Source organism: Meriones unguiculatus, chromosome 11, assembly GCF_030254825.1.
Source record: "Meriones unguiculatus strain TT.TT164.6M chromosome 11, Bangor_MerUng_6.1, whole genome shotgun sequence".
NCBI classification, from domain to species: domain Eukaryota; kingdom Metazoa; phylum Chordata; class Mammalia; order Rodentia; family Muridae; genus Meriones; species Meriones unguiculatus.
Window position 1 is genome coordinate 73,554,010 of NC_083359.1, and position 26,159 is coordinate 73,580,168.

At 44.4% G+C, this 26,159-nt stretch overlaps 1 protein-coding gene across 1 annotated transcript in view; it reads right to left on the reverse strand.

Annotated features, from left to right (window-relative positions):
• C11H1orf21 (chromosome 11 C1orf21 homolog) overlaps positions 1 to 26,159 on the reverse strand; it is a 194,291-nt gene that overhangs the window by 109,652 nt on the left and 58,480 nt on the right. The window contains exon 2 of the mRNA XM_060364451.1: positions 414 to 645. Coding sequence (XP_060220434.1) covers positions 414 to 507 — 94 coding nt within the window. The 5' untranslated portion in view covers positions 508 to 645. The remainder of the gene's footprint in view (positions 1 to 413; positions 646 to 26,159) is intronic.

Below are 26,159 nucleotides of genomic sequence, written 5' to 3' on the forward strand. Positions count from 1 at the left end.
GTACACTAAAATTATTCTTTATTGCATTTTTAAATATGAAATTACTCTGTTAACCCTGAAACACATCCATCTTGTCATTTATAATCTCTACTCACGCCACTTCTGGCTTGTGTTTTCAGTTGTCACCCACCAGGCCACACATGTCATTGCCTGGCATCCCTATTTAAACGCCGCTGGTTCTTGAAGTCGATTTGACCGGTTACCTGTGTATGAAACCCCTGTCATCCTCCCCAAGCCTCCCTGGGTACAAATGACATAACTGGACAACAAGAGAGGCCTGTCCCGATTTCGCTTAAGCCTCATCATCTCCCTGACCCAACAGCAGAAGACATGAGTCAGTCCAGCTGCTCACGGTCGGCAAAGGGAAAGGCCTGGACCTGACAGGCCGAGAGGAAAAGTGTGTGAGCACTCACCGCCAAACACATCTCCGTTCTGGTAGTTCTTCCCTTTCTGGGCTTCCTCTTCATTTTGAACAGTAGCAACATGCTTGGCAGAGGCACAGCCCATAGTCTCATTCGGTCAGCTTCAGCCGGGCTGAACTGCAAATCATCTCTACAGACACAGGGACATGTTTATTCTCTCTCTCTCTTCAAGCACAAAGGAAATCCACCTTGCTGCTGCTGCTGTTGGTCACAGTGTGTGCACCTACGAGAAGAGAAAGGGAGACTCGTATCTTGAATTGCTTCCTGGAGGTGGGTGGCCAGCATTACACAGCCCAATCCCTGGCTTCCAAACTCCCAAACGCCGTGGTGAAGAAGGAAGTACAGTGTGGCCATCCCCTCTTGATCCCTGCTCAGAAAGCAACCTAGGAAGGCACGCCTCACACAGCACACACTGGCTCAGAGGCATTTTCAAAGAGATGTAAAGAGCACTATGCATTTACTCAAGGATGTGAGAACCTCCGTGCGGGCATCCAAGGTGCTTCGCAAATTTGCTGATGTTCTGGAATCTCAAAACTTCCAGAATAAGTGAAGAGCATGGTGCCTCGCTGCCATCCCTCCCTGCAGGCCATCTTTCACCTTCCTTCTCAGACTGGACCAAGGACTAGGTTATGTATCTGGAGCCAGCTTGAGTCAAGAATTAGACTTGTGTTTCCTTTCTGCTCAGCCCACTTGCTCACCGTTTTAAGGACTGAGCCAAAAATGTAGGAAGACAATGGAGAAAAACACACCGTTCAGGTAGAGGCCTAATTCCTGGCATGGCCTTTGTGTGCCTACTGGTCTCTCATACAGGCGTAAGGACTGCTTATGAATAAACCGCTCGGAGCTAACCCTCATTATTCTAAATCACTCAGAGCTAACCTTCACTCTGGGTGAAGTGAGATCACCTTCCCTGCCACACTGAAGGTAGCCACCCAGACTCTCAGGGTTTGCTGTATTCACTGTACTCAGAGACTTTGGTTTGCTTTTTGCTGTGTTTACAATTAGTCTTATTCAGCCATCGCAGTCCTGTAAAATGAGGTGCTGTAAAATGAGGTGCTACAATTTCGGAGCTGTTCCTGTTGAAATACCTCTTTATCCATCCCTCCCACCCTCCCCCACCCCTTATCAACCTAACACTTACTTCCTCAAGCTCCTGGCAGAACCAAGAAAGCACCATTCTTTGGTCAACCTTCACCAGCACCCACAAACCACCATTCCTGCTCTGAACAATTGAGCCTGTCAGGTCTCACCAATGGTGCTAACCTAAACATAGCTGCAAGCTTTCAACAGGACTAATGGGCCCTAGGCCCTTGCTAGAATGTAAAGGACATCTTTAGATACAGAGATCTGATCATTTAAGCTATAAAAACCTCAGCAAAGGGTACTTTCCCAACAATACAGCAAACAATAACTGCAGCAATACTATGACTGTAACATATGCTACCTGCACACAATCCCTCAGAGTATTATTCTCTCATCACTGATCCTTCATGAACCAGGGGATCTTACGTTAACCCATTTTCATCTTTTTAAGGCTATATGAAATCCGGGTCTATGGCTGTGCACACTAACACAGGCTAGTCTATTACTTAGTAGTAACGTCTTTGAAACAACTATTTCTCGGGAGCCTAAAGGGGGAAGAGCTGCCAATAAAACACACACACACACACACACACACACACACACACACACACACACACAATAAGGGCTGTGGCAGAATCTATGGCAATGTGAGACTCAAAAGAGCAGATCCAATTTCTGGCTGGGTGCAGCAACAACTAGACAGAGGAAGTGATATTGCTGTGGGGCATTAAAGACTTGGTAGAAACTGACCAGTCTGAAAACACAGTGACTGCATGCAGACGTGAGGAGCAGCTGAACTAAGAACAGGGCTGGGGAAAGACAGAGCATGTTTGTACACTCGCTTCAGAAGGGTCGGGGCAGGAAGAGGCCAGCACTGCTGGTGATTTGAGGAGCCCGGAGAAGGCCTGGCCTGCCCAGGAGGGCTTTCAACGAGAAATATCAGAATGGTAGCAGGCTTATCCCTTTGCCTACCTCATCTGGTTTCTGAAGAACCATCACAGAAACAAGAGATGAGATTGGTCTCTGTGGACAGGAGTGAGGAACTGAAAAATCATCCCCAGCCCACAGCAGCTAAGGGTTCCTGCTGTCCCTCTCCCTGCCGGTGCTGGGGTGGTTTCTGGCTTCCGTCAGCACCTTCTCAGGCCAGTATCAACCCCTTCCTTGGCTCAGCGGTACCACCCCTTACCACCCTTCCCCAGTCACCTTGGGTTTTTTTGTTTTGTTTCATTGTGTTTTTCATTCTAACCTCACATTTGAAATGTCATGCTTCTTGTGTCGTTTATTACAAAGACTGAAGCCTCGCTCCAGGCCAGGGGTGACTGTTTCAAGACCCTCAATAGATGAAAACAAAGCAGTGCCGGCGCTGCATATACTGTTTTTCCTTATGTACATATTTGTGACAAAAGTTACTTTACAAATTAGGCAGTGTAAGAGAACAGTGGTAATGACTAATAAAAACAGAACCATTACACTGCAGTGAAACTCATGTGAATGTGCAATTCTCTTTGGAATGAGTCAAGAATATTAGTATCACCTTTGACCTCAAGTAACTGAAACCAAGGAAGCCGAAACCCCAGGTGAGAAGAGACGTCTGTAATGTAAGAAGCTGACAGGAATTAACTTTCTGGCCCTCAGAAGCACTTCCTGGTGCTTCTCGTTCTTAAAAGCTCTGCTTACATGAAAAGTGTTCGTGGACGTAAAGAGTTAAAGCTATATGAAAATGGACATGCTGCCACAGGCTCACAAAGACAAAACATGCAAGACGCTTTCTAAAAGGAGGTCTCGGCTATTCAAGTATTGGAGCGAGGCTCAGGTGGACAAGTACATTGGATACAATTTGTATTCAATTCAAGTGATTCCGTAGGAAGTTTCAGTTTAGTTAGATATATATTTAGTATATATCATGTGATATTACACAGGGAGGAGAGAAAGGGGAGGGGAAAGAAGTGAGAGAGAGGGGAAGGTTTCTTGAACTCCTGGGCTCAAGTGATTTTCCTGATTTAGTCTCTCAAGAAGCTGGGACTGTGGGCAAGAGCCACCACATCCAGCTAATTCCGCGTTAGTAAGCACCGTCACTCTGTAGGCACTCTCTCTCCACCATCAGTCAGGGTACAGTCCATCCCTGAAATGCCCTACAGTACATAGCTTGGAGCCCTATTTTGACTTTAAAGGTGACATTTTCAAGTTTTACGAGCGTGTTAGAAATATATTTCAGTAAGTTCACCTCTTCGGTAGGAATGGAGTGATCTGAGGGGCAGATCTTTAAGTCATCAAGTTAGTCACGCGTGGATCGCAGAGGAAACGTTTTGACTATGTCACAGCACTTGTCCAATCATTCAGTCACTTCATTAGCAGGTGTTAATGTAAAACTCTTCGGTAGTAGGCTGTGAGGGGTAGGTTCCAAGCACACAGTGGAAAGAAGATGAGATACGATATTCCCCTCTGCCCCCACAGAATGGAAATGATCAGTGAGGGAGGCAATTAGACCAGTTTTGCAACAATGTGGTCTGTCTTCTGCAGATTAAATATAGGACACCAGGGCGTTCACCTCACAGGAACCTGACTCAACTTTCAGAAAGTGAGTATAGAGAAGAGCTGGGGTTGAGACCAGACCACAACTAAGGAACCATCATTAAAACACCTTTGAACTGCATAATAGGTTTCATCTCTAGGATTCTCTCCCTCAACTTGAATTCAACTTCCTTCTGAGCAGACTTTCAAAAATGTCTCCCTTAAGACTGCTGGAATCACCTGCTCAGGAAAACCCTGCTTTGGTTTGTACTTTCACATAAAAACACTAGCTTCCTTTCAGCTTCCATCTTGCCTCTAGCTTTGCTTGAGTTCTTTCCCAACCCCCATCTGGCCTATTCATTTCTGTCTCTGAAGCCACAGCACTCAGATGCGAGGCTCACGCTGCAGACCAGCAGGTAGGGTCCACGTTTCCACATATCGTTATTAACAGCATGTTGTTGCTTGAAGCTGCAGATCACAGTGTGAGAACTGAACTGAAGTGTCTCTTTGAAGTTTGATGGACACTTCTAAGACAAACTCATAGGCTGACTTGTTTTTAAGCTAAATAATCTATGAGGTAGGACCATCAGGAGTCTCAGAAAACACAGAGCCAAATTAATCACTCAGGGCTTTGTGTATAATTCTCCCCAAATGGTTGGTAGCCTACCTATCATGTGTAATGGCCTCAAAACGTGGAAACCGCAACACCACGATCTAACCTAATTCAAGGCCATCTTTATAGACCATTCCCCACTTTTCATAAAATACATCAGCAAACCTATGAATCTAATTCAATTTTTATGAGGGAGTTTTAAAATGTGTAAAACAAGAAGAATTCTATTTTTGAGGAAAATCAAAGGTAAGTGACCCCTTTGTTTAAACAAAAAGACTACAGTTGAAAATTTCTGATTACTTAATGTTATAGGTAACTTTACCTCCCACTAATTATGAGAAGAACTTTTCATTTCGGGTAGAAATGCCAAAATATTCGAGACAAATTTCCTTGTGAAGAAAAACACATCTAAAAAAAAAGAATTAAAGAAATGATAAACCCCATAAAGAAACCGAAGCCAGAAAGAATACGGACATGAAGGCCCACACGAGGCTTGCAGCACTGGAAAGAAATCAAATTCTGATTGCAATGGGCACACAGAGGCTATGAAGCCAGCAGTTAGGAGAGGGATATGGTTTCATTATTAATAGACCAGACCGAAGTGGCTCCTTTTGTACTTTTGATTAAAAAGGGAAAACAGACAAGGCAACCTCCAAAATTTCCTTTCTTCTGTTGAAGAAAGAGCAAGCATCTAAACTCTATAACACACACACACACACACACACACACACACAATCAGTCTGTTTGCACATCTGCTGCATTCCCCCATAATGAGTGTTAATGCAAGAGCCCATGGGAGGGGAAGGGGGGATGAAAACTTAAAAGTGATTTCTAATCTTGAAGCTTTGGTGTCCTTGAGCTGCTGTTAACACCTCTTCACATTTCAATTTGAATGCTAAAAATACACGGAGAGATGAAATACATTTGACATGATGGTATCTGGAAGTCAAATCTTCCTGTTAACATCACAGACCATGCTTACCCCTCCACTCCCATCCATTTGGTATCATGACAATCAACAATATGCCATTAGCTCCAAAGACACATGGATTTTGGCTTCTGTTTTCTTAATGGGAGAACTCATACCTCTGTAAATAATAGTTGGACAGAGGTATCTCACAGAAATATAATAGCAGCAGGCCTTCCACAAGAGGACACGTGTGTGGGATTTTCCAAGTGAGTTAGAGAGACAGGTAGAAAGTAGAAAAAGCGGACATGAGGCACGCCAACCCTGGTCTCTACTGTCACAGGCCTACCCTTGGACTGGGCTTCATACAGCTAAGCTTGATTCAGTGGCCTGCGTGACCCAAGGCTCTGTGGGAAGGATAAAATGACCAGTCACAAAAAGGCCTCGTCTCGCCTAGATTCAATTCATTTACACACTTTTTTTTTTTTTTAAATACTTCCTCTAGTAGCAGATGTTTGGAGGTCTAATACCTGGACATTCCTCAGAAGTGCTACAGGGTAGTATTGTATAGACATCATCTATCATTTCTGATAATGTTTAGCCCACAGGAGATGACGGCTTCAGTGTGTAAAAACTGAAAAGCAGAGAAAAGCTCAGCTCCTCTTTCCCTTTCTCTAGCCTGGCTTTAATGAATAAAATTAATTCTTGTGATGCTTCTTGTAGGAAATCAGCTTTTTTGGGGGGCGGGGGGAAGAACAACTGTGGAATGACTGTCCTTCAAGCTAAGGATAAGAACTTTGTGCCATTCTACTGTGAGCAGTGGACATGGCTTCTGGGAAGGCAGGCGGTCAAAGAGCTCTTGATTAAAACTACACACCTGTAGCAGTGTGGGCTCTCAAAGATATTTATTCTTGCAGAAGACCAGAGTTCCCTTCCTAGTACCCATACTGTGTAGCTCACAACTGCCTCTGGCTCTGGCTCGAGAGGATTCAACTCCTTCTGACCTCAGCAGGCCATCCTGTGCACATGGCTCTCTCTCGCTCTCTCTCTCTCTCTCTCCCCCTCCCCCCATCTCATTCAAACATAAATAAAAATAAATCTTTAAAAAAAAAAAACGAAGAAGCATAAACCAGAAGCAAACGAGTTTTTATAACTTGGAAACATAAAGGACTACATGGATTTTATTTGAGAACTTAATTTGGTATTGATATTTGAGAGTGGCTGTATTTAATATGGCCAGAATTAGTATTACTTTTAATAGAGTAGGAACACTAAAAAGAGCGTAGTCCTACAATTTCAAAGCACAGTTTCCCTAAAAATATAAACACGCACCCCTCTTTCCTTCCAAAATAGCCTCCCCTCTTCCTTCTAATCCCTGGTCCAAAATAAGTGGAATTTCCCCACAAGAGGCTGGTGTTTCCTCTGGCCTAGGGGATCTCGTTCTAGGGTCTCAGGCGACAAAACCAGTTGTGTGTACTATCTGTGAGCACCAGGGCTCACTAATCCCAGTCTGCTGGGTAGAAGGCTGCTCACTGAAACCCACCTCCACAGGAGAGCCTCAGCTACCTCCAATTCTGTCTTGTGGAGTCTTCACACTTTCTCTAGAACATGTTTACAATCCGAAAGGGCCTTGAAAAGCTTGGAGAATGTAAACAGGCAAAGGCTCCTCATGGGAGGGGGGATGTTTCTCTCACAGATACACCATTCTAATGAGCTGGGAAATGACAGAATCACACCCAGTATCTTATGGGAAAGGGTGTGTGGGGACGTTCCTTATTCTAGCATGTCCTGGGTCTCGGCGGTGTGCTGGAAGCAGGCCTTGTGGATCTAGGAGAGAGTGGCAATGACGGCCGGCGGCAAGCACCCAAGATGACAGCAGGTGTGGAGAGACCAACCACGGAGTGCCTGTCAGTAACGGCACACGGATCAACTTCAGAAGAACAGAGGCAGAAGAAAGGAAAGAAGGAATGGGGAGAGGAGAGGTTAAGTTGTGGCGGGTGGTTGGTTTTAGTAAGCCAAGGTCAGCAGGCGGACCCAACATAAAGAGGAACGTGGGAGAGAGCTCTTTCTGCAGAAGCAGATGTGTGTGGTCCTTGTGCAGCACAAATAAAGCCGCCTGAGCAGAGCCGGGTGGTTTCTGGGATGCCAGGTATGGGACAGTCAGTCCCGGTGTAGCATGTCCCAAGGCTCTAGAGGCACAGGCTGTGTGCAAACACACTGTAGGGCAGGAAGCTGCACTCGGTCTCAGCTCCCGTGAGCTTGAAGCTCACCGTTATCAGCTGGTGTTTCTGTCTCCCTCACCAGGGAGATTTCCAAGATTATAACCTGTCCTAATAATTCCTCTCTGTAAGTGTCCACCACGCTGGCAGGCCAACAGTAGATGCCTAAATGGCCAATGGATGAAACATCTTGGAAACCTCTCCGCACAGAGATATGACACATGGGAGAATGCTTTTAAGGAAGGGAGCTGCCTTCAGCCCTGTGTCTTTACCCTCACAGACAGCGACGTCTTTAATAAATCGCCAATAATCAAAGTTCAAAAGATCATCTGGGCTATCACAGAGAATTTGAAATGTTCAGTACCTTCCCCCAAAACAAGACAGGAAAGGAGTAATGCCAGAATTTTCAAAGCTTTTGGAACTTGAATGTTGGCTCTAATCTGATCTGGGAAAACGTGCTATTTACTTACTTTGACAATACCTTTTTGACAACCTGATTCCTTTTCCAATAGGGTCCAGAGATTCAAAGTAAGATATTTAGCCCTACCCCAGCCCCACCCCACGTGTTACCCTATATTTAGTCAGAATCAACACAAGGGCTTCAACACTGCCAATGGACCCATCTGATAGACTATCAAACCTATCAAAGTGATTGATTGTTTTGGCTGGAATCGAGTCTTTGACTGGTTTTCCATTGCAAAGAATGTTTTAAGGATGATGTCTTAGGAGAACAAATGATAAATATCATTTCAGGTACCATAAAACAGAGCCTTCTACCTACTTAGTTGGATTTTGTTTGCTTGTTTTTTTTACTATCTCCATTTTCTTTCATCTTGTTCTCTGATAAGGAGAAGGCTTTGGGGGAACTTCGTTGATTTTGCAGCATCCAGCCAAAAAGCCATTCTGTGCAATCACTGTTATAAAAAACTTGAAGACTAGAATACAAGAGGACAAGATAAAAATCAGCAGAGGGATGGCTGTGCCTGGGGTAGGTCAGCTGGCGCTGCCACTGCCACATTTAACCTGAACCCTGGACCGGAGGGTCCTTCTACTTCACTGACACTTAGTCTTTGATGGTTAGTGGGGTCTGAGAGGGAAACTAGAAGTGAGGCTCCCCTTTCGCCTGCATGTTCTTATCTGGCCACTGAAAATCAAGTCAGGAGTATGTAGGGTTAAAGGTCTCAAGCTATGGTGACCTTGTAAATGTTACCAGAAATTGCAACTAATTATTCTGAATCAATCCAGCGTTCCCTTCCTGAAGGCATACTGTTCCTGTGAACATCATGTTCTTCTCTCCTTGTCTATAGCACGTCCTCAGAGAAAGAGACCACGTGACAAGCTCAACAGGATGGCATGACTTGAGCTGGGAGGCCCACGGCGCGGCATCAGACATGCTGGCTATACGCAGTTCTCACTGCAGACACGGAGGCTTTATCCGAAACAGAGCGTTAAACAGTTGGCTCCGTGATTAACCCCAGAGAGGTCTTGAAGAAGCAAAATGAGGACCTGATTATATTCCAGTCCAGCTAGACTCTGGCCTGAGATGTACCTGTAAAATCCCCAATGGGTATCTCACCTGTAGTAGCTACATATGCCTAAAAAAGGACAGACAAACACACGGCAAGCTCTTTATTATTGCTGTGCCTACGAGGACTGCCAACACATTAGCAGTCTTCATCCCTAGAAAGAGGCCGGAGAAAAGCAAGACAAAATGTTTTCAAATGCAAGATCTCATTGAAAAAACATGTTTAAAGAGGATATAAATTACAATTGTATTTGTAGATCATCTCTAGGCCTGACCTCCAAACTTCAGTTTTTACTGTATTATATCCCTTTGTTTATATTTTACTCTGTTTGAGAGGGAAAATTGCATAGTCATGTCCAGTAGGTGTCAGGATGGCAGCCTTGGAAGCATCAGAAAATGATTCAAATTCTGACCAAAAAGTTTTGCTTCTCACAACCTAACAAGCGTCTCATCAGTTTTCCACAGCAAAGATAAATTAAGGCCTTGCTCTAGCTTCGAGTCCATCAACGTTCACTAATGCTTCCAGGGTGGAGGCTTTAGGATACGTGGCTTTTGAGGCCACCCTGGGGAACTCAGATTACTCTCACCTACACCTGCTAAACCACCACAGCTTCTTCCTACCACCTCAGAACAACAAGCATCCCTCACACGGGCCTCGGCAAACACCCTTCTCCCTCAGTATTCTGCCTTCCATGCATGGCCGCTCTAGCCTCCACATTTCTGGAGAACGCTTGTCTGTACACCGTCCCATGATGGGCCTCAGTCTGGAAGGCACTCTGACGGCAGTGGTGTTTTGAAGGTAGACCCCATCTCTGTATTTTACCGCTGCTGTGTTGGAAGCTCTGACTGGGAGAGAATCAAATCTTCCAAAGGCCAAGCAGCAAGCAGCCTGCTGGGTCTTCCCACTTGTGTTTGCTGCCATAACACCTTGCATAGAAAAGGGTTCTCCTGCCTTACCTTTGCCTGACGTTTGGTGTATGTAAGCCAACCTTCCCAAAAGGTGCTGGAGCCATGGATGGCCACCCCCTCTGAGCCTCCATCTCAGTACAAAAAACAGCCTTTCACTCCCAATCATATTCAGAAATATGAATCATAATCCCTATGGCATTTCTGGTTTTGTTTTAAGACAGAGTCTTGCTGTGTAACCAAGGCTGGCCTCAAACTTTGCCACCCTCCTGCTTCAGCTTCCTGAGTGTTAGGATTATAGTCAACAGAACTTAGCTTAGCTCACCAAAAGAGTAGTAATGGGGGGAGGGGGAGCGGCTAGAGAGATTGCTCAGTGGCGCAGAGCCTCTTGCAAAGGATCTGAGTTTGCTTGCTAGCACCCACTGGGATCTGATGCCTCGGGCCTCTGAAAGCACCTGTGCACACAGCATACATCTCATGCATGAACACACACACGATGAAATACATCTTTTTAAAAAGCAATAAAGGCATTTCTCCAGGTGAAAGCCTAAATCCTTGTCACGTGACCGGAGGTTTTCCATACACATATGCTCTCCCATCTAGCTTCTAGAGGTGCTCTGATGCAGTAAGTACAGTGTCTACCCCACAAAACCCTGTGCTCTCAGGCGGGTCCTTAAACAGAACTCCTCCTATCATCTCTGCCTGCTGCCCAAGTCTGCCCACTCTTCAAAGGCCAGAGCACATCTCTGCCTCTCCAAGAAGTGCCGCTCTAGGCTTCAGCTCTTCCCTTTCCCTAACCACACGAGCACGGGTCTACAGGACCCACTCACCACCCTCCGGGTCGCTACAAGGCTGCACTTCTCTTTCCATCTCCCTCTAATTTGGTCCACTTGGATTTCTCTCTCTGGAGTTGGCTTGTGACTCTGATCTAGAAAATAATGACACACAGCCTTGGGGCACCGTCCACACTGTTGCTTTGTATTGGGGCTTTGTGTCTTGGTGTTAGTTAGGAATCTTGAGGGCCAGTTGTGCTCTTGATGACTCTCATCCCGTGTCAGTGTTTGCAAAAAAAGTAGGAGTCTAACATTTGTTAGATGCTGGTTAGAGAGCTGAAGTATGTAGGATGAGAAAACTATAGTAATTTTGGCTTAAAAAAAAAAACTTTTATGAAAAGTGCAGCTGAACAATCACTATCCAGGCTGTTTAAAGAAGTCAAGTGTCGATTATATAATTATACCACACTTTGGTAAACAGTCTTGAAGGGTTTGCATTTTTTTTTTAAATTGCCCATATGACTGAAAATATGGAGGAGAGATTTCAGTGAAAAGTGAATAAAAGAGGGAAAAATTTAAACCATTATATCCAAAACTGATGCTTTTAATCCCACCTCTAGCCCAGGAATGCTGGACTGAGGCCTCCGCAACCTCATCAGCTAGCTCTGGGGTTCAAGTTCAAGTCCATGACTGAGTTAACACCACAACTCTGCGAAGATGACTCACAACTCCCTGAGCATAAATAGAAACTTCAAATCTGTCTCCTTCACTGAGCATGTCCCAGACATTTGCCCGAAGTTATCTGTTGAGGTGCCGTGTCTAACTATTTAGTTTTATTCATTCTGTATCTCATTGTTTACCCAAATATGAACAGCAGCTGCTTGGAACCATAAATAACAAATCTGGAGCACAGATGCTATGTGCAGGGCTCAGTTCTTCAGGGTTCAGTAACCTAGCAACAGAGCAGCGAGAGACTTTTTCCTAAACTGTGCCTACATCTATATACCTGCTGGCATGGGCCTGGAAACCCATTGCTCAGGTCAGGTTTGGCTAATGACGAATTGATACTGGCAGACAGACTGGAAAAACGACTGGAAGGTTATAGGAGCCTTGATGCCAGGTTCCAAAATCCTGAGCATCAGGACTGTGAAGAGCAAGCATACACATTATTAGGACCAGTTGCCAATTACACTTTGGCCTTGGCACAACTCAAATTAGTAAGAATCTAGAAGCTCTTCACAGCCAATGCCTGACATTTTTATATTCTGCATACCTGCAGGCCGAATCCGTACTTTTAAATGAAATTGAACAAATGTACTCATCACTACCTACATTCTGACAAACAAGGGGGACGAGAGAGAGAAAAGGATATTTGAGTGCTTTCTTTTAATGAATGGATAAAAGTTGAATCCTCATGACGAATACATTTCCAGGAACAATTTAGCCCCTGCCCTCCTCCCTTGGGTTGGTTTGACTTCTCAGTGCAGTCATCAGACTTTAGAAGATTTTGGTTTTTAGTGGTCATTTGTTAAGGGTCCTCCACTTCTGACATAATACAATATTTGCCTTCCCATCCAAAAATGAAGGTTAAAATACAGTAAAGCAACATAACAATGTGGTTTTTAAAAACTAATGGTTCCAGCAGCAGTGAAGTAAATAAATCAAGTGTAGGAGTATGTTTATTTGTATATCAAAGAAAGAGTAGAATTCTCTATAGGATGACACAGCCATTTCTTTTCCTCCAACGAAGGAAGCAAATCAAACAGGATTAAGCCAGGAGCCCACCCTTCATCCCACAAGTGGATAATGAGTCCTTGCCAGATTAAAACTACCCTCCTCCCGTTACGCTCACTCTGAAACACACATGCACAATGACATCAGCCGAACAGCTAGATGCCATCAATCTACACGACAGGAAATGCTGCAGCCAGACCTGCAGTCTTTCTAAGCATTAGCTGCATCTAAACATCCTGTCTGCTGGCGGCTCTGTAGTGTACGTAATGCAGGAAGGGCTGCTGACCAGACTCATCACGGAGAGGCAGCAATGACTACACAAGGACCTATAGGGGGCAGCGCCAAAGACACAACTTCTTAAACTGAGCCGAAGGCGGGGGTCCCGAACACAGAGCACTCACACTGTGTACCACAGGAGCTGTCCACGCCATGCAACAGTTAGAACTCTGCCTGAGATAGCGTGGCTCGGATTAGAGAGCGCCGGAAAAGGCAGGGTTGGGTTTATTTGTTTATTTACCACTCATACCGCATCTTCTGCTCTTATAGAAACTGGCTTAATCATGGTAGACAAAGATTTTTTCCGTATGTGTGTGTATTTATGTGTGCTCATGTTTGGGTGCATGCAGGTGTGTAGGTGTGTGTGTGTGTGTGTGTGTGTGTGTGTGTGTGTGTGTCTTTGTGTGGACTGTAGATATCAGAGCCAATTGTCTTCCTTACTGAACCTGAGCTCACCAATGAGGCTGGCCAGCCAGCTGAGGGATCTTTCTGCTTCTCCTACCCCAGTACCAGGATGCAGACACATGTCACCACACCCAGCTTTTTATGTGTGTGCTAGAAATCTAAAATCTGGTCTTCAAGCTTGCACTGTGCACCAGCTGGTCTTGGCTGTCAGCTTGACACATATAGAAAGGGGAACCTCATTTGAAGAACTGCCCCATCCGACTAGCCTTCGAGCGCATCTGTGGGCATTTTCTTGGTTGCTCATTCGTAGAGGAAGGCCCCGCCCACTGTGGATGGTGGCGATGTGAGCCTGTGCTATACAGGCAGCCAAACTTGAGTCTGGGAGCAGACCAATGAGCAGCTTTCCTCCATGGTTCCTGCTTATCTTCCTGCCCTGTCTTCCCTCACTGATGGACTATTGTCTATATCATGAAAGAAATCCTTCCCCCTGGGCTGCTTTTTGTCCTGGTATTTCACAGCAACAGAAGACACTTTATAGACTACATCACCTTCCCGGCACTGGAAAACAAAGGTTTTCCAACCATCATTTCCTCAGCCTGCATCAAATCAGTGTATTTTTACATTACACTGTTTTAAAACATTTGATAGTACAAGCTGATGTTTGAGTTTCTGACTTAAGTTTCACTTTAAAAAGTCATTAAATGAATTCGGTTTAGGATTAGAACAGAATTCCCTACAGTTTCCAGAGTAAACACTTCTGAACATACTTTTGTTGTTTTATACTATGTGATCATGTGACAACATGGTATTCTCAATGTTGACAATGATAAAATAAAAACTCTGAAAAATCAATTCTGTAAAAATGCTGAAGGCATTCTACTTCCTACAGAATCAAACATTCAGCCAAGATTTAAATCTCTAGGTAAAAATAATCATACCAATCTTATGAGTAAACAAATCTGCCACCATCCTTAATAAATGTCAAAATTCTATGTATACCAAAAATATTGTTTTAAAATAAAATTTCTGATGATTTGTTATCAGTAAATGCCTGATAAATGTCTAGTTTATAAGCCTACAAAGCATGTCAGAATTTCTTAGTAGGAAAGGGTCAAGAGTGGGAAAAGTTTATAAAGCTCTGCCGTGGAAACGGAGACTCCAACTTCCCAGGGTACCTGAGGTCGGGTAATGAGGATGCGGAAAGGTTAAGGTCCAAAATCTTACATTCAGTGTTATGGTACCTTCCTTCTCATCAACTCCACTATTAGAAGCTGGCCACTCACACAACTCTGTCAAGAGGAACGTATGTTACATAAGGCATAGGGGAACCCTGGGCACTGCCATCGGAAGAGATGAACACAATATCCCCAAGAAGCAGGTCAGTTCAGAGCCTAGTTTAGTAAGCTTGGAGGCTCTAACTAGAGCTACAAAGAATGGAATGAATGAGGTGAGTACTCCAGGTCACGGCATGAAGTGAGGTGTGGATACCAAGCTATCTCCAGCACTGATGCCAATGGCAGCGGGTGATTAAATCACAGCTGGAGACAAGGAAAGACACCTATCCTTTCTCAATGTCACATGGTGATGGAAAGCTACAAAATCCAGAGCCATGGTTACAAATTCCACATCTGCTTATGCAGCACCCAGTCAGGTACAGTGACTTTCACACCAGTGCCCAGTCAGTGTGCCAGGCTCATCCAGGCAACCTAGAGGGCAAATAACAGCAAGGTTCAAGATACCAATAAGGTTAACCCAGAGCTAGGTGCCCAGGGAAAGTGAGGGAGAAGAATTCATCAAAAAGGGAAGTTGTTACCTTAATTTGATCTCTGCTGAAAAGTGTTATTTAAAAAAAAATAATTATTGGATAACAGTTAATGGTATTTATAACATCTTTGACCTTAGTTTCTCCTGATAGCACATACATAAGTTAATTTCCTTCTTTTTATCTTCTTTTGGGAGAGGTGCTGATAATAGGACTGTCATGGCCAGTTTTATGTCAATTTGGGACAAACCTAAACCTACCTGGGAAGAGGGAACCTCAACCAAGAAAATGCTCTCCAATAGAAGGCCTCTAGGCAAATCTGTAGTGTGTTTTCTTGATCAATGATTGGCATTGGTGGGCCTAGCTCACTGTAGGCCATGCCACCCTGGCATGGTGGTCCTGGGTGCTATAAACACACAATCCGAGCAAGCTCTGAGAAGCAAGGCAGTAAGCAGTGTTGTCTCGGTTCCTGCCTCTAGGTTCCTGCCTTAAGTTCCTGCCCTGACTTCCATAAGTGACAGAGCATGAGCTGAGAGTTTTAAAGCAGAAACAATCCCTCTCCTCCCCACACTGCTTTTGGTCGTGGTGTTTTTAATCATGGCAGTAGAAACCCTAAGACAGGAACGTGGGGATTTGCACAGGCTGAGCGTGTGTTCTACCACCCAGCGACATCCCCAGCCTCAACACAACTCCATTTCTATTCAGTGTCCGCTGAAGCTGCACACTGTATGTGATGTCGTAGCCACTCAGGGAACACACACACCTGACAATGGCAGTGGTTCCTCAAGTAAGAAGTACAAACGCTGGTGTCTGCGGCTCTCTGAGTGGCTCTCTTCCTACCTCTCCCCTCTCCTCTTCACTCAACTCTTTTGATCACCACGTACCAAGAAGATCTTGAATTAAAACTGTGGCTAGATATCTATAGAGAAACAAAATGATTTCTATCCGCGGGGGAGCTGTTTTCTCCCAGTGTACTTGGCGGCTTTGCTGTCGTGGATCTAGAAAGGACCATGGATAGAGTTCTAGTAGGAAAATGGCTATAAAGGAGCTGGAGGGTAATAGGGTAGAAAAAAATTCACCATGTGCCAAGGTGCTGCGGAAGACTGAGAAAGCTTGAGAATAACAGATGAAGAGTTGAGAGATGAAATAAAGAGAAGTGAATGGATGCGAAGGTCTTTGAGGATGTCCTGTCCCGTCTCCCCTCCCCCCCAGGCCAAACCTTCTTTTTGTCTGTTGTACTATTTGAGCATGGTATCACACACAGCGTAGCACATCTGGCCTAGAACTCACCAGAGCCCAAGCTTCCCTCACAAACTCCTGACAATCCTCCTGCCCCAGCCTTCGGAGGGCTGGGATTACAAGTGTGAAACACCATAAGCAGGTCACCTCCACCTCTTATACTCAGCTCCAAGCACCTGGTTCTAGGGAGCCTCAGTCGCCTCCACCCTTCCAGAGTACTCACAGCCCTTCTGCGACTCCCCACCCACTGCTCCCATTGCTTTCCTAAGTGTCTGTCCCTTTCTGCACACCCCTCCTGGCTCTGACATGACTCCGTGTCCTGTGGTTGAGGCGCAGGTGTCCAGGGCACACTTCCTGGGTAACGGAGAAGGCTTAAGAATGTAGACGGCGTCAATAAACAGAGACAGGCTATGACAATCCAGGGGCAGCTTTGGGGTGTTAAGCCAATGCACAGCACAAGGAACACCAATAAAATCTCTTTTATGAGACATTCAGGGAGTCATTCATTCACAGGGAAAGTAGGGAGAAAGCCGCATGCCATTCCAGTGTTCTGGGAGGCCAAATTAGGCACATTACCACCGGAGCCAGTTCCTTACCAGTACAAGCTTACAAGCACGAAAGGAAACCTCAAGAGCCTGGCAGAGTGTGGGGGCTGGCAGGATGGCCCAATGGTATGGTGATTGCTCTGCTTTCCAGATGACCTGGGCTTGACCACCGAAACCACCCGTGGGGGGAAAAAATTAAGAGTTTGATTTAGCTTCTACCATCTCCGGAAAAAAAAATAAAAATAATAATAAGACATAATTACAGAAATACAGTTTATTTGGTTAGAGCCATGAACTTCTTCCTTGGAAATCTGGCTGTTTAGTAAACAGGTTACTCTCCACACCACTCGGAAGATGATGGAAGCCAACACGGAGGTTGAGGACTCTGGAAAAGCCCTGCTGTCACTGTCGCCCAGAAAAGGGCTGCAATCCCAACACACTGAAGCGAAGACACAACCTGAGAAACAGCCTCATGTGACACACTGAGAGATGCTAACTAAGACTTCCCCGGGATGCTTTTTAAAAACCCAAATTTTCCTCAAGGAAAATCACCTCTACGGTACAGAAATGTATTAACGACATAAACACCACTCTGACGTCTAGTCGTTTCAATTTGACAGCCTTCGTGCCAGAGTTAATTCCTTACTGTTTTCGATACACCAGCATTTCGCCAATGTTAATGCTCAAGCGCTGAATTAGTCTGAGTCTCTTAAGTTCCTTTTATGGCATATATTTAGCAACGCATTAAAATTAACTTTGTTATGAGAAAATTTCCAAATCTCTTGTGATAACTGGCAGCAAGCCAGAGTGTTATAAAAGTCAGACTTGGTGTAAGTGAATGAAGACGTTAAATTGAATTGTTGTGGAGTTGTTTCAAATTACAGCAGACTCGCTAGCATCCATTTATTTCAGTACACATGGGCCAGGCATAAGTTGCAGTTCTTTACTGTCTATATCTTTAATTACACATTAACTTCTTCAGAGAAGAGTTCTTGAATCTGTTTTTCCAAGGGGACTCAGCACAGTCAAACAAGCAACGATGAGATTTTGACAAATGTCCCCCCAGCCTGTAGTTGAACTCCTGGAGAAGCAAGTGCTGCAGAAGATGGGCTAGAGTGTAGCTCAGCAGTGTGATACCCGCCTAGCATCAGTGAGACCCAGAGTTTGACATCCAGTATCCCCCCCCACCCTCACCCCGTGCCAGGCAAAGCAGTATGCACCTCGGGAGCAACCCTTACAGAAGAAAATGGCCATTTCCCCTCCGTGCTCAGTAACCTCTGTTTCAAATAACTGGTTTCCAGCAGAACAGGGGACCTTCACACACCTCTGCTCTTGGGGTGGGACACTTGCCCCTCACCTACAGACAGACAAACTGGACGTGGATGGAACCTAGGCAGAGATAATCTCTCTAAACTTGTTTCCTCACCCATAAAATAGGTATAAATAGCAATTATGTTGTAGAAGCCTTCTGAGGATTTGAGGCAAAATATGCAAAGCAAAAGCACATTACCAAGAACTTAGCAGGTATTTTATAGTAGGTAAGAGTCACACACACACACACACACACACACACAAAGTGCCTGTTTATGAGGTATAGAGAATGATAAAAAAAAAGGGGGGGGGCTATTACTGCCTTAGTGAACTTTATACTGAGTGTTACTCCCAGGAAAATGTCTCAGGACATTCGAAACTGATACAAACTCACTTTCTCTTTATCTGTGTTAAGCACATAAGCCAATCAGATAGAGAAAAGAGAATGTGGATGCAAGCATGATGGTAGCTGGCATGATACCCATGATCAGCCCAAGAAAACCAGAAACACACACACACACCCACCCACACACACACACACACACACACACACACCCAAGGACCTAGCCAATGCAGCACAGGGGCAGCAGGTGTCAGAGCAGAGCTCAAAGCCCACATGTCTCAGTTCCTTTTCCACTGCTGTGATAAAACACTACTGGCAAAAGCAACTCGAGGAAGAAGAGCTTTATTTCCCCTTATATTTCCAGGTGACAGTCTATCATGAGGAAAGTGAGGGTAGGAACTCAAGGCAGAAACTGATGTAGAAGCCATGGAAGAATGCTGTTGCTTACTGGTTTGCATCTCGAGTACAACTCAAGGCCACCTGTCCAGCGCTGGCACCACCCACAGTTGTGCCTCCCACCTCCCACATCAATCATTAGTCAAGAAAATGCTTGATAGACTTGCCTATAGGCCAGTCTGATGGAGGTATTTTCTCAATTGAGAGTTCTTTATAGAGTTCTCTTGACACTCTAATAAATTGTGTCAAGTTGACACAAAACGCTAACCAGTATATTATGATAGTATATTCACAGATGTCAGCCTGCCTATAACCTACTGAGTCTGCTTAAGAAGCAGAGAGAAATAGAATCTATGTAAAAAAAAAAAATGTTTCTAGTTGGGCACAGCTGCACAAACCTTTAATCCCAGCACTCAGGAGGCAGAGGCAGGAGGATGTCTGGCTTACCTAGTGAGTCTCAGGCCACACGAGGCTACAAAGTGAAACCCCTCAGAATCACTTGATTTGAATACCTACAAAGTAGCTGTTTTAGTGTCTGCTACTGTAGTGTCAATTAGTGAGATATAAGGAAGAACAGAGCAAATGCAAGGGCTAACTAGAAATCCGAACAATCCAGCCTAAGGGATCAAAGGCAAACCTGCCGATGTAAGTGGAGCTGACAGTTGCGGTAAAGGATCAGAGAAGGTTGGACAAATGCTAGGAAGATCAATGCCTTGGATGATGATGAGGGTTTCAAACCCAGAAGAGTAGGGTTAGTGAGACTTCTAAGTTCAGGAGTTGTAACAAAGCAACAGACACAAATAAATCTATAGAAACAGCATTGTATTCCTATAAAAAACAAACAAACAAATAAGTAGTAGAAAGAGAGGAGGAACGTTTCTATCCAACTACTAGCCTAAACTCCCTTCAGTCTCCATCCTCTGGGTTTTCATAGCATTTTGCTTGTGTCTATTTTACCAGGTCAGGGTTGTCTGTCTTGGTCTATGTACTACAAAGCGTATGACCCTAGATGCAGGCCAAATGCTACTCATCTCTGTTCAGTATTGGTTGAGCATACTAATCTACCTCTCACGATGACTAATGTAATCATAGTCAACTCTGTAATCATAGTCAACTCTACGCCCTGAATACCTTCCTTCAAGTAAGAATTTCTAGAATACTCTAAGATCTTCGCCGATTACTGCACACAAGGAAACACTGTCTTGGGAAGAACTTGTTTACAGCTCTAAAATATAAAGGGCGATATTATCATACTTACGGTCAAGAGGGAAAACTGATGCTAATGATCCTTTGGACACCCTCTCCAGAAGGCTGCCCCTGATGGTTTTCTATCTGAGGTCTTTCATACCTTAATTTTCCTCAGTTCACATTCATTGTTAGACTAGCATAACACAAGCCACACCTGGACTTACACAGAGGCATATATAAATAATATCTGACTCCAATGGAGCAATTTTCAGAGAGCAAACAGTAGGTGATGAAAACTGGCTTCAAAACAGTTACGTTTATATCCACAGATCAGTGAAGCTCTCAGCCTTCAACAAGAGAAACTTCTTTTGGCTGCGATGATGGTGAAGAGATATACAAGTGATAAAGACTGAGAATAAGACCTTGAAGTGCCCAGGTGAAGAACACCCAGTCTTCTCCTGAAGACTCAGGGAACACTGCGGAAGATGAAGCAAAGAGAACATAAGAGCTAGAGATTGGTGAGCAGTGCTAGAAAGTGGCATCTTCTAGATACAGCATGGCTGACGCAGTCACAAACCGATTGCGGCTGTGGAACCTGTATAAGACTTGCACAACGCGGGGCCAGTCCACATTTCATCACGGCAGAAGGGTCCATGAGATGCTGCCCTTGCTGACAACTATGTAAAGTTAATGTGGCTGGTGGAAGGAGTGTCACTCTCTCCAGTGAAGGAGCCGCTGACAAGCTTGCTCCAGCAAGCAAGCTCCCATCCACACTTATATGGGCAACCGCAATTCAGTGGGTCACCTGCCCAAAACGGGGCATGAAAGGAGGAGGCAGAATTGTTGAGAAGAAAGAGTTCAGTGGAATAAAGGCGGGTGGAGGATGAGGCAAGGCAATAAGGGCTGAAGTGGACTAAAATTCATTATCTACATGAATGAAAAATACCAAAGACTATTATACAAATACACACACACACACACACACACACACACACACACACACCTCCACAGCAAAAGTGGGGCAGAGAACCTAAACAGACTTATTTCTAGAGCCAATAGATGTTTGAGAAGGGGATGGCATCACTGGCTACTAGGAAGTGCCCGTGAAAACCAAGAGATACACAGCACATCTGCTAGGATGGCCACTTTTAATAGATAACTAAGCAACATGTGCTGGCGAGAAGGTGGAGAAATTGGAATCTCAGCGCACCGCTGGTGGGAACGTACCTTTGCACAGCTACTTTGGGAAACAGTATGGATAGTTCTCAGAAGATGAATACTAGAACTGCCATATGCCCTCGTAACCCTCTTTCTCAATGTGTACTCAAAGTCAGTGGAAGGAGCATGTTACACAGACAAAGGTATTCTCATGCTTTCTATAGCACTGTTCACAGGAGCTATATATAGAGAGAATATATAATATTGCATACATGTAATACAAACAACTGTGTGCATGGATGAACAAAAAAGTACTATCAAATAGAGCACTATTCCGTCTTATAAAAGATCTCTAACAAAAATATGGATTAGGCTAGGTAACATCAAGCTAAGTGAAATAAGCTAAGCACAGAAAGACAAACACTGCAAGACCTCAACTCTTAAATGCATTGGGACACATGCTTAAAATACAGTCAGAAACAGGGACTAGAATAGCGACTACCAGAAAGACGTGTGTGGGTGTGGGGAGAAGTAATTCAAAGAGCACAGGGCTGCAGTTATGAAGGATAAGTAAATTACACTGTATTTTTCACTGTAAATTACACTGAAGTTGCTGACAGTAGAGTTCAGGTGCTGTTGCTTATACACACACACCTCACATGCACACACACATGTGCACACACACACAAACACACCACACATACATGCACACATACACACAAACATACACTAATACACCCTCTAGAAGGTAACTTGATGAGGAGGTGTCCTGGATGTGTTACTTTGTTTGAATGTTACCATTTCATCAGGCATACATATGTCAAAACATCAGTTACATCCTCTGAACGTATAATAAAAAAAGTAATTAAAATGAAAATCTTGTGATACAATAAAGTAATTGGTTGAACCAGCAGAAAACCAACTATCAAAGACAAAGCTACAAGGTATGTCTGAAAAGAGTCAGGAACAGCTGTAGGGAAGGTTGGAGCATGGAGAATTTCAACATGAAAGTTTTAAAATCTTGAGTATAGCCCACTATACTTGGCTCCTAAAGAGGAATGGGAGCCAGGAGTACCATAAAAGAACATGAGAACATGGAGAACCAAGTTTCTATTTCTATATCCCAAAATTAAATCATATTGTCTTTAACTATGGGCTAGGATGAGCTATCTTTGTTAATCAGAGAGCAAATACAAGTCCCAGGCCTTGAAAGGACCCCAGGTGTCAACACTGACACCCTACCACAGACAAGAACGGGGTCTCAGCACATACGATACTCATTTCTACTCACAGAACTGCATCTTCTTACCGTGTTTGATCCCAGAGACTACTGCTGAAAATGTGACACCGAAAACCAAAAGTGGCCTGGTCGTGGTGGCCCACGCCTTCAATTCCTAGCACTTGGGAAGCAGAGGCAGACAGATTTCTAAGTTTGAGGCCAGCCTGGTTTACAGGTTCCAGGACAGCCAGAGCTACACAGAGAACCCTGTCTCAAAAAATAAAACAGACAAACAAACAAAACAAAAGTGGACAATACTCTTAAAATCCCTAGTCTCTGAGTTACATGGTCATTCATTCATAATCTTACTTGGCAGACACTTGTTCAAGGCCTGGGATGTACAGATATTGTAGGTGCTGGAAAGAGGAGGAAACCAAAGACAGGAACTTTAGTAGCTATCTAGTAAATCTTAATTTACATCAACAATGGCCTTGAAAGGTAATCCTGTGCGATACTATGTTCACTGCTGTCCCCAAAGAGGGGATATGACTGCCCAAAGGATACACTGATTCCAGCTGTGGGGCATGAGGAGCACGTGTCACAGCCACTGCCCAAAACTGTTTCTCAAGGTGTGATCCGGGGACCGACAAGACTGAGGAAGGATTATTTTCGGAAGGCAGCTGCTGGGCCTTACCTAGGACTCAGAATCTGACTGCTATAAACCTCATGTGCGCACTGAAGGTGCAGAAATGCTGCTGGGATTTGGGTTTATTTATAAGTTCAGTTGCTAGACAGCTCAGCTAGCAAGTAGCAAATCAGACATCTCAGGCTCTTTCCAAACCTCTGCAAGAGCCAGGGTCTGAGAACTTGGCTTTCGTGAGGTTACACAGCCATAAAGTCCTACTGTGTTCATGACTGGGCTTGATTCTGACCAGGCACAGAGTATTTGAACAGATCTGGTCCTTATTATAAAGGGGTCAGTCTCTACTGAGGGCCTATTTCCACAAAAGAAATATAATTTGAAAGACTCCCCACCCCATGCAAATCACCTAAGATCAGCTCCACAGCTTTCTAACCCATGCCAATGCTACCAAAAGTCTGGAGGGAACCCAGATGCTCTTAACACATGCCAGGTCACAAGGTTGAGGACAAACCTACAAATATCTTCACCATCTTTAACAACAGAACCTGGAGAAACTCAAAAATCAGATGTCAGAACAGATCTATTATTAGATGCCCATGACACATCACACTTCATTAAACTTTAATTTCCACTTTCAAAACCTAGACTGTTTTGAAACAAGGACATAATTCATTTAAAATTCTTTATGTAAGAGAAAAATATGTTCTGTTCCCATTTCCTCCGAAGAATACAGGTGTCTGAGACCAGAAATGCACTTGCTTGGGACCAGCGTCTTCTAAGAAACTTAGGGAAACGAAATTGCAGTCCCTGGCAAAGGACCCTGCCTCTTCCATAAGCTGGTGAGTCGTGGGCTACGTTGCCAGCTATTGTTGGACACACCATTAGACTTACTGCTAAGAGTCTGTGACTGTAATTACTGATTCTGTTTACGCCCACCCTGACAAGAGATGACCCATACAAAACAGAGCGTTTGTCCCAACTGTACCATACCAAAGCAGATAAAACGCAGAATACCTGAACCATTTCTATCAGTTCCTTCTGTTCTCATTTTTAGTAAGAGGACTGTTTCAAACATACAAAATTCCTTACTGTCTTTCCAAAACAAACAAACAAACAAACAAACAAAAAGGAATTCACTGTGTGTCTGTGTCTGTCTGTCTGAATGTATATATGTGTGGGTGAGTTGGTATCCATGTGTGGCAAATGTTCATCCAAAATCTGTAGACACCCCAAATATGCATTTTAAATTCCCATCTACAAAATGTAATTGTTTTTAAATTTAGAGACAAAGTTCAATCAATCCTTCCAAGACTCTCCGTGGGCCCATCCTAAGCAGTGGATGAAAGCAGGCATATCTGGCCCTTGCTGCTCCCTCATCTCAGAAGTTTCATTAGAAAACCAGCTACTTCTTCAAGAACAGGGCAAACATCAGAATGAACAGAAAATGACACAAACAAACAAACAAATAAAAGCCTTACAAAGATTGGTTCTAGCAGAAATTTCTTCTGAGGGTAAAAACAAAACTAGGTGCCAGGGACAAACGAAGCAGAGTCTAAGAGCACACAGAGAGAGTTAAAACCAGGTTGTTCATCATGCTGGTGCAACAGAGTGGAACACTGAGTTGCCTTCGTTTGGAAAAATGGAGCATCAGTTTCCCGAGAAAGATGGTTCTAGATTCTTAAATGTGTTACTGCGCTGTGTACTATGCAATACTCCACATGAAAACTTTATCAATGGCAGAGGAAGAATAGCAGGACAAAGTCGGGCTTGTCAGAAGCAGCGCTTCCTGCCGCCCCTGTACCAGAGACCATACTACAAGCGACTGGGGTGCCCGATGCAGGCTGCAGATTACACTGGCTGCTCCACATGGACAGCTTGGCTGGAACACAACTCTCGCTCCTTCTCCCCAAAGCGACGGCTTCTTCATCACTGAGAGACGTTTCTGAGCATGCTTCCCCAACCGAAGGTCTTTCTAGAAGTACAGCATGGCTGCCAGTGAGTTAGTTCACTGTTTAAGAGGGAAACAGCCGAGTAAAAGCAATCAATAGCGTCTCGGAGACAGCTGTCCTCTCGGCAAAAGGCTTCATGCTTCCTTCTAAGTGACTTTCCCTGCCCCAGAGGCCAGTGAAAGCTTTTAAGGTACAAACAATGGAGATGAAGCAAAGCTACTAAATTTTTTAAAGGCCTTAAAAGTCCCTCATCAAACAGGGCAGTTTCCAGTAAAAAATAGCTGGGGGTCACAGAAAGACAATGCTCCACGATGGTCAAGGCAGAGAATAAACAAGGAAGGCGCAAGACAGATTTTGCTCCTGCCCTGGAGAGTACAATTTCACCAAAATCTGTGTGACACTGTAAATGAACGGACTCATGGAACTTTTTTCGTGATTGATTAGAAGTATTAACCAAAGTTGTTTTGAGACATCAATCACAAAGGAACACAGTGAAGAGGTACAGGTTCAGGGAATATGGTGGCTAAGATGCCTCTCTTGGCAATGACGGGGTCACACTGCTATTGCATAAAGCAAATGTGGCATGTTTGTTTGTCACAAACAAAAACTTGGACGTCATTCCTAGAGCAATTCCTAACTCTGTTGTTTGTTATAAACAGGGGAGACCCACTTCTCTAGTGGTGACCCCACAATGAGAGGTGAGGTCAGTGCATCCACAGTGGTGACCCCAGTGATGATGGAGGGGGGGAAATCACTGGATCTCCAGCTCTGGTCTGTGATCTTAGCCCTCAGGTGGCTGAGGTGGGTGGACTTCATTGAATTTGATGCCAGCCTGGATCACAGCGTGAGACTCTACGGGCTAAGAGATGGCTCAGAGACGGAGAGACGGCTCAGAGATGAAGAGCACTGGTTGCTCTTTCAGAGGTCCTGAGTTCAATTCCCAGCAACCACATGATGGCTCACAACCATCTGTAAATGAGATTTGGTGCACTCTTGTGGCTTGCAAGCATACATGCAGGCAGAATGCTGTAT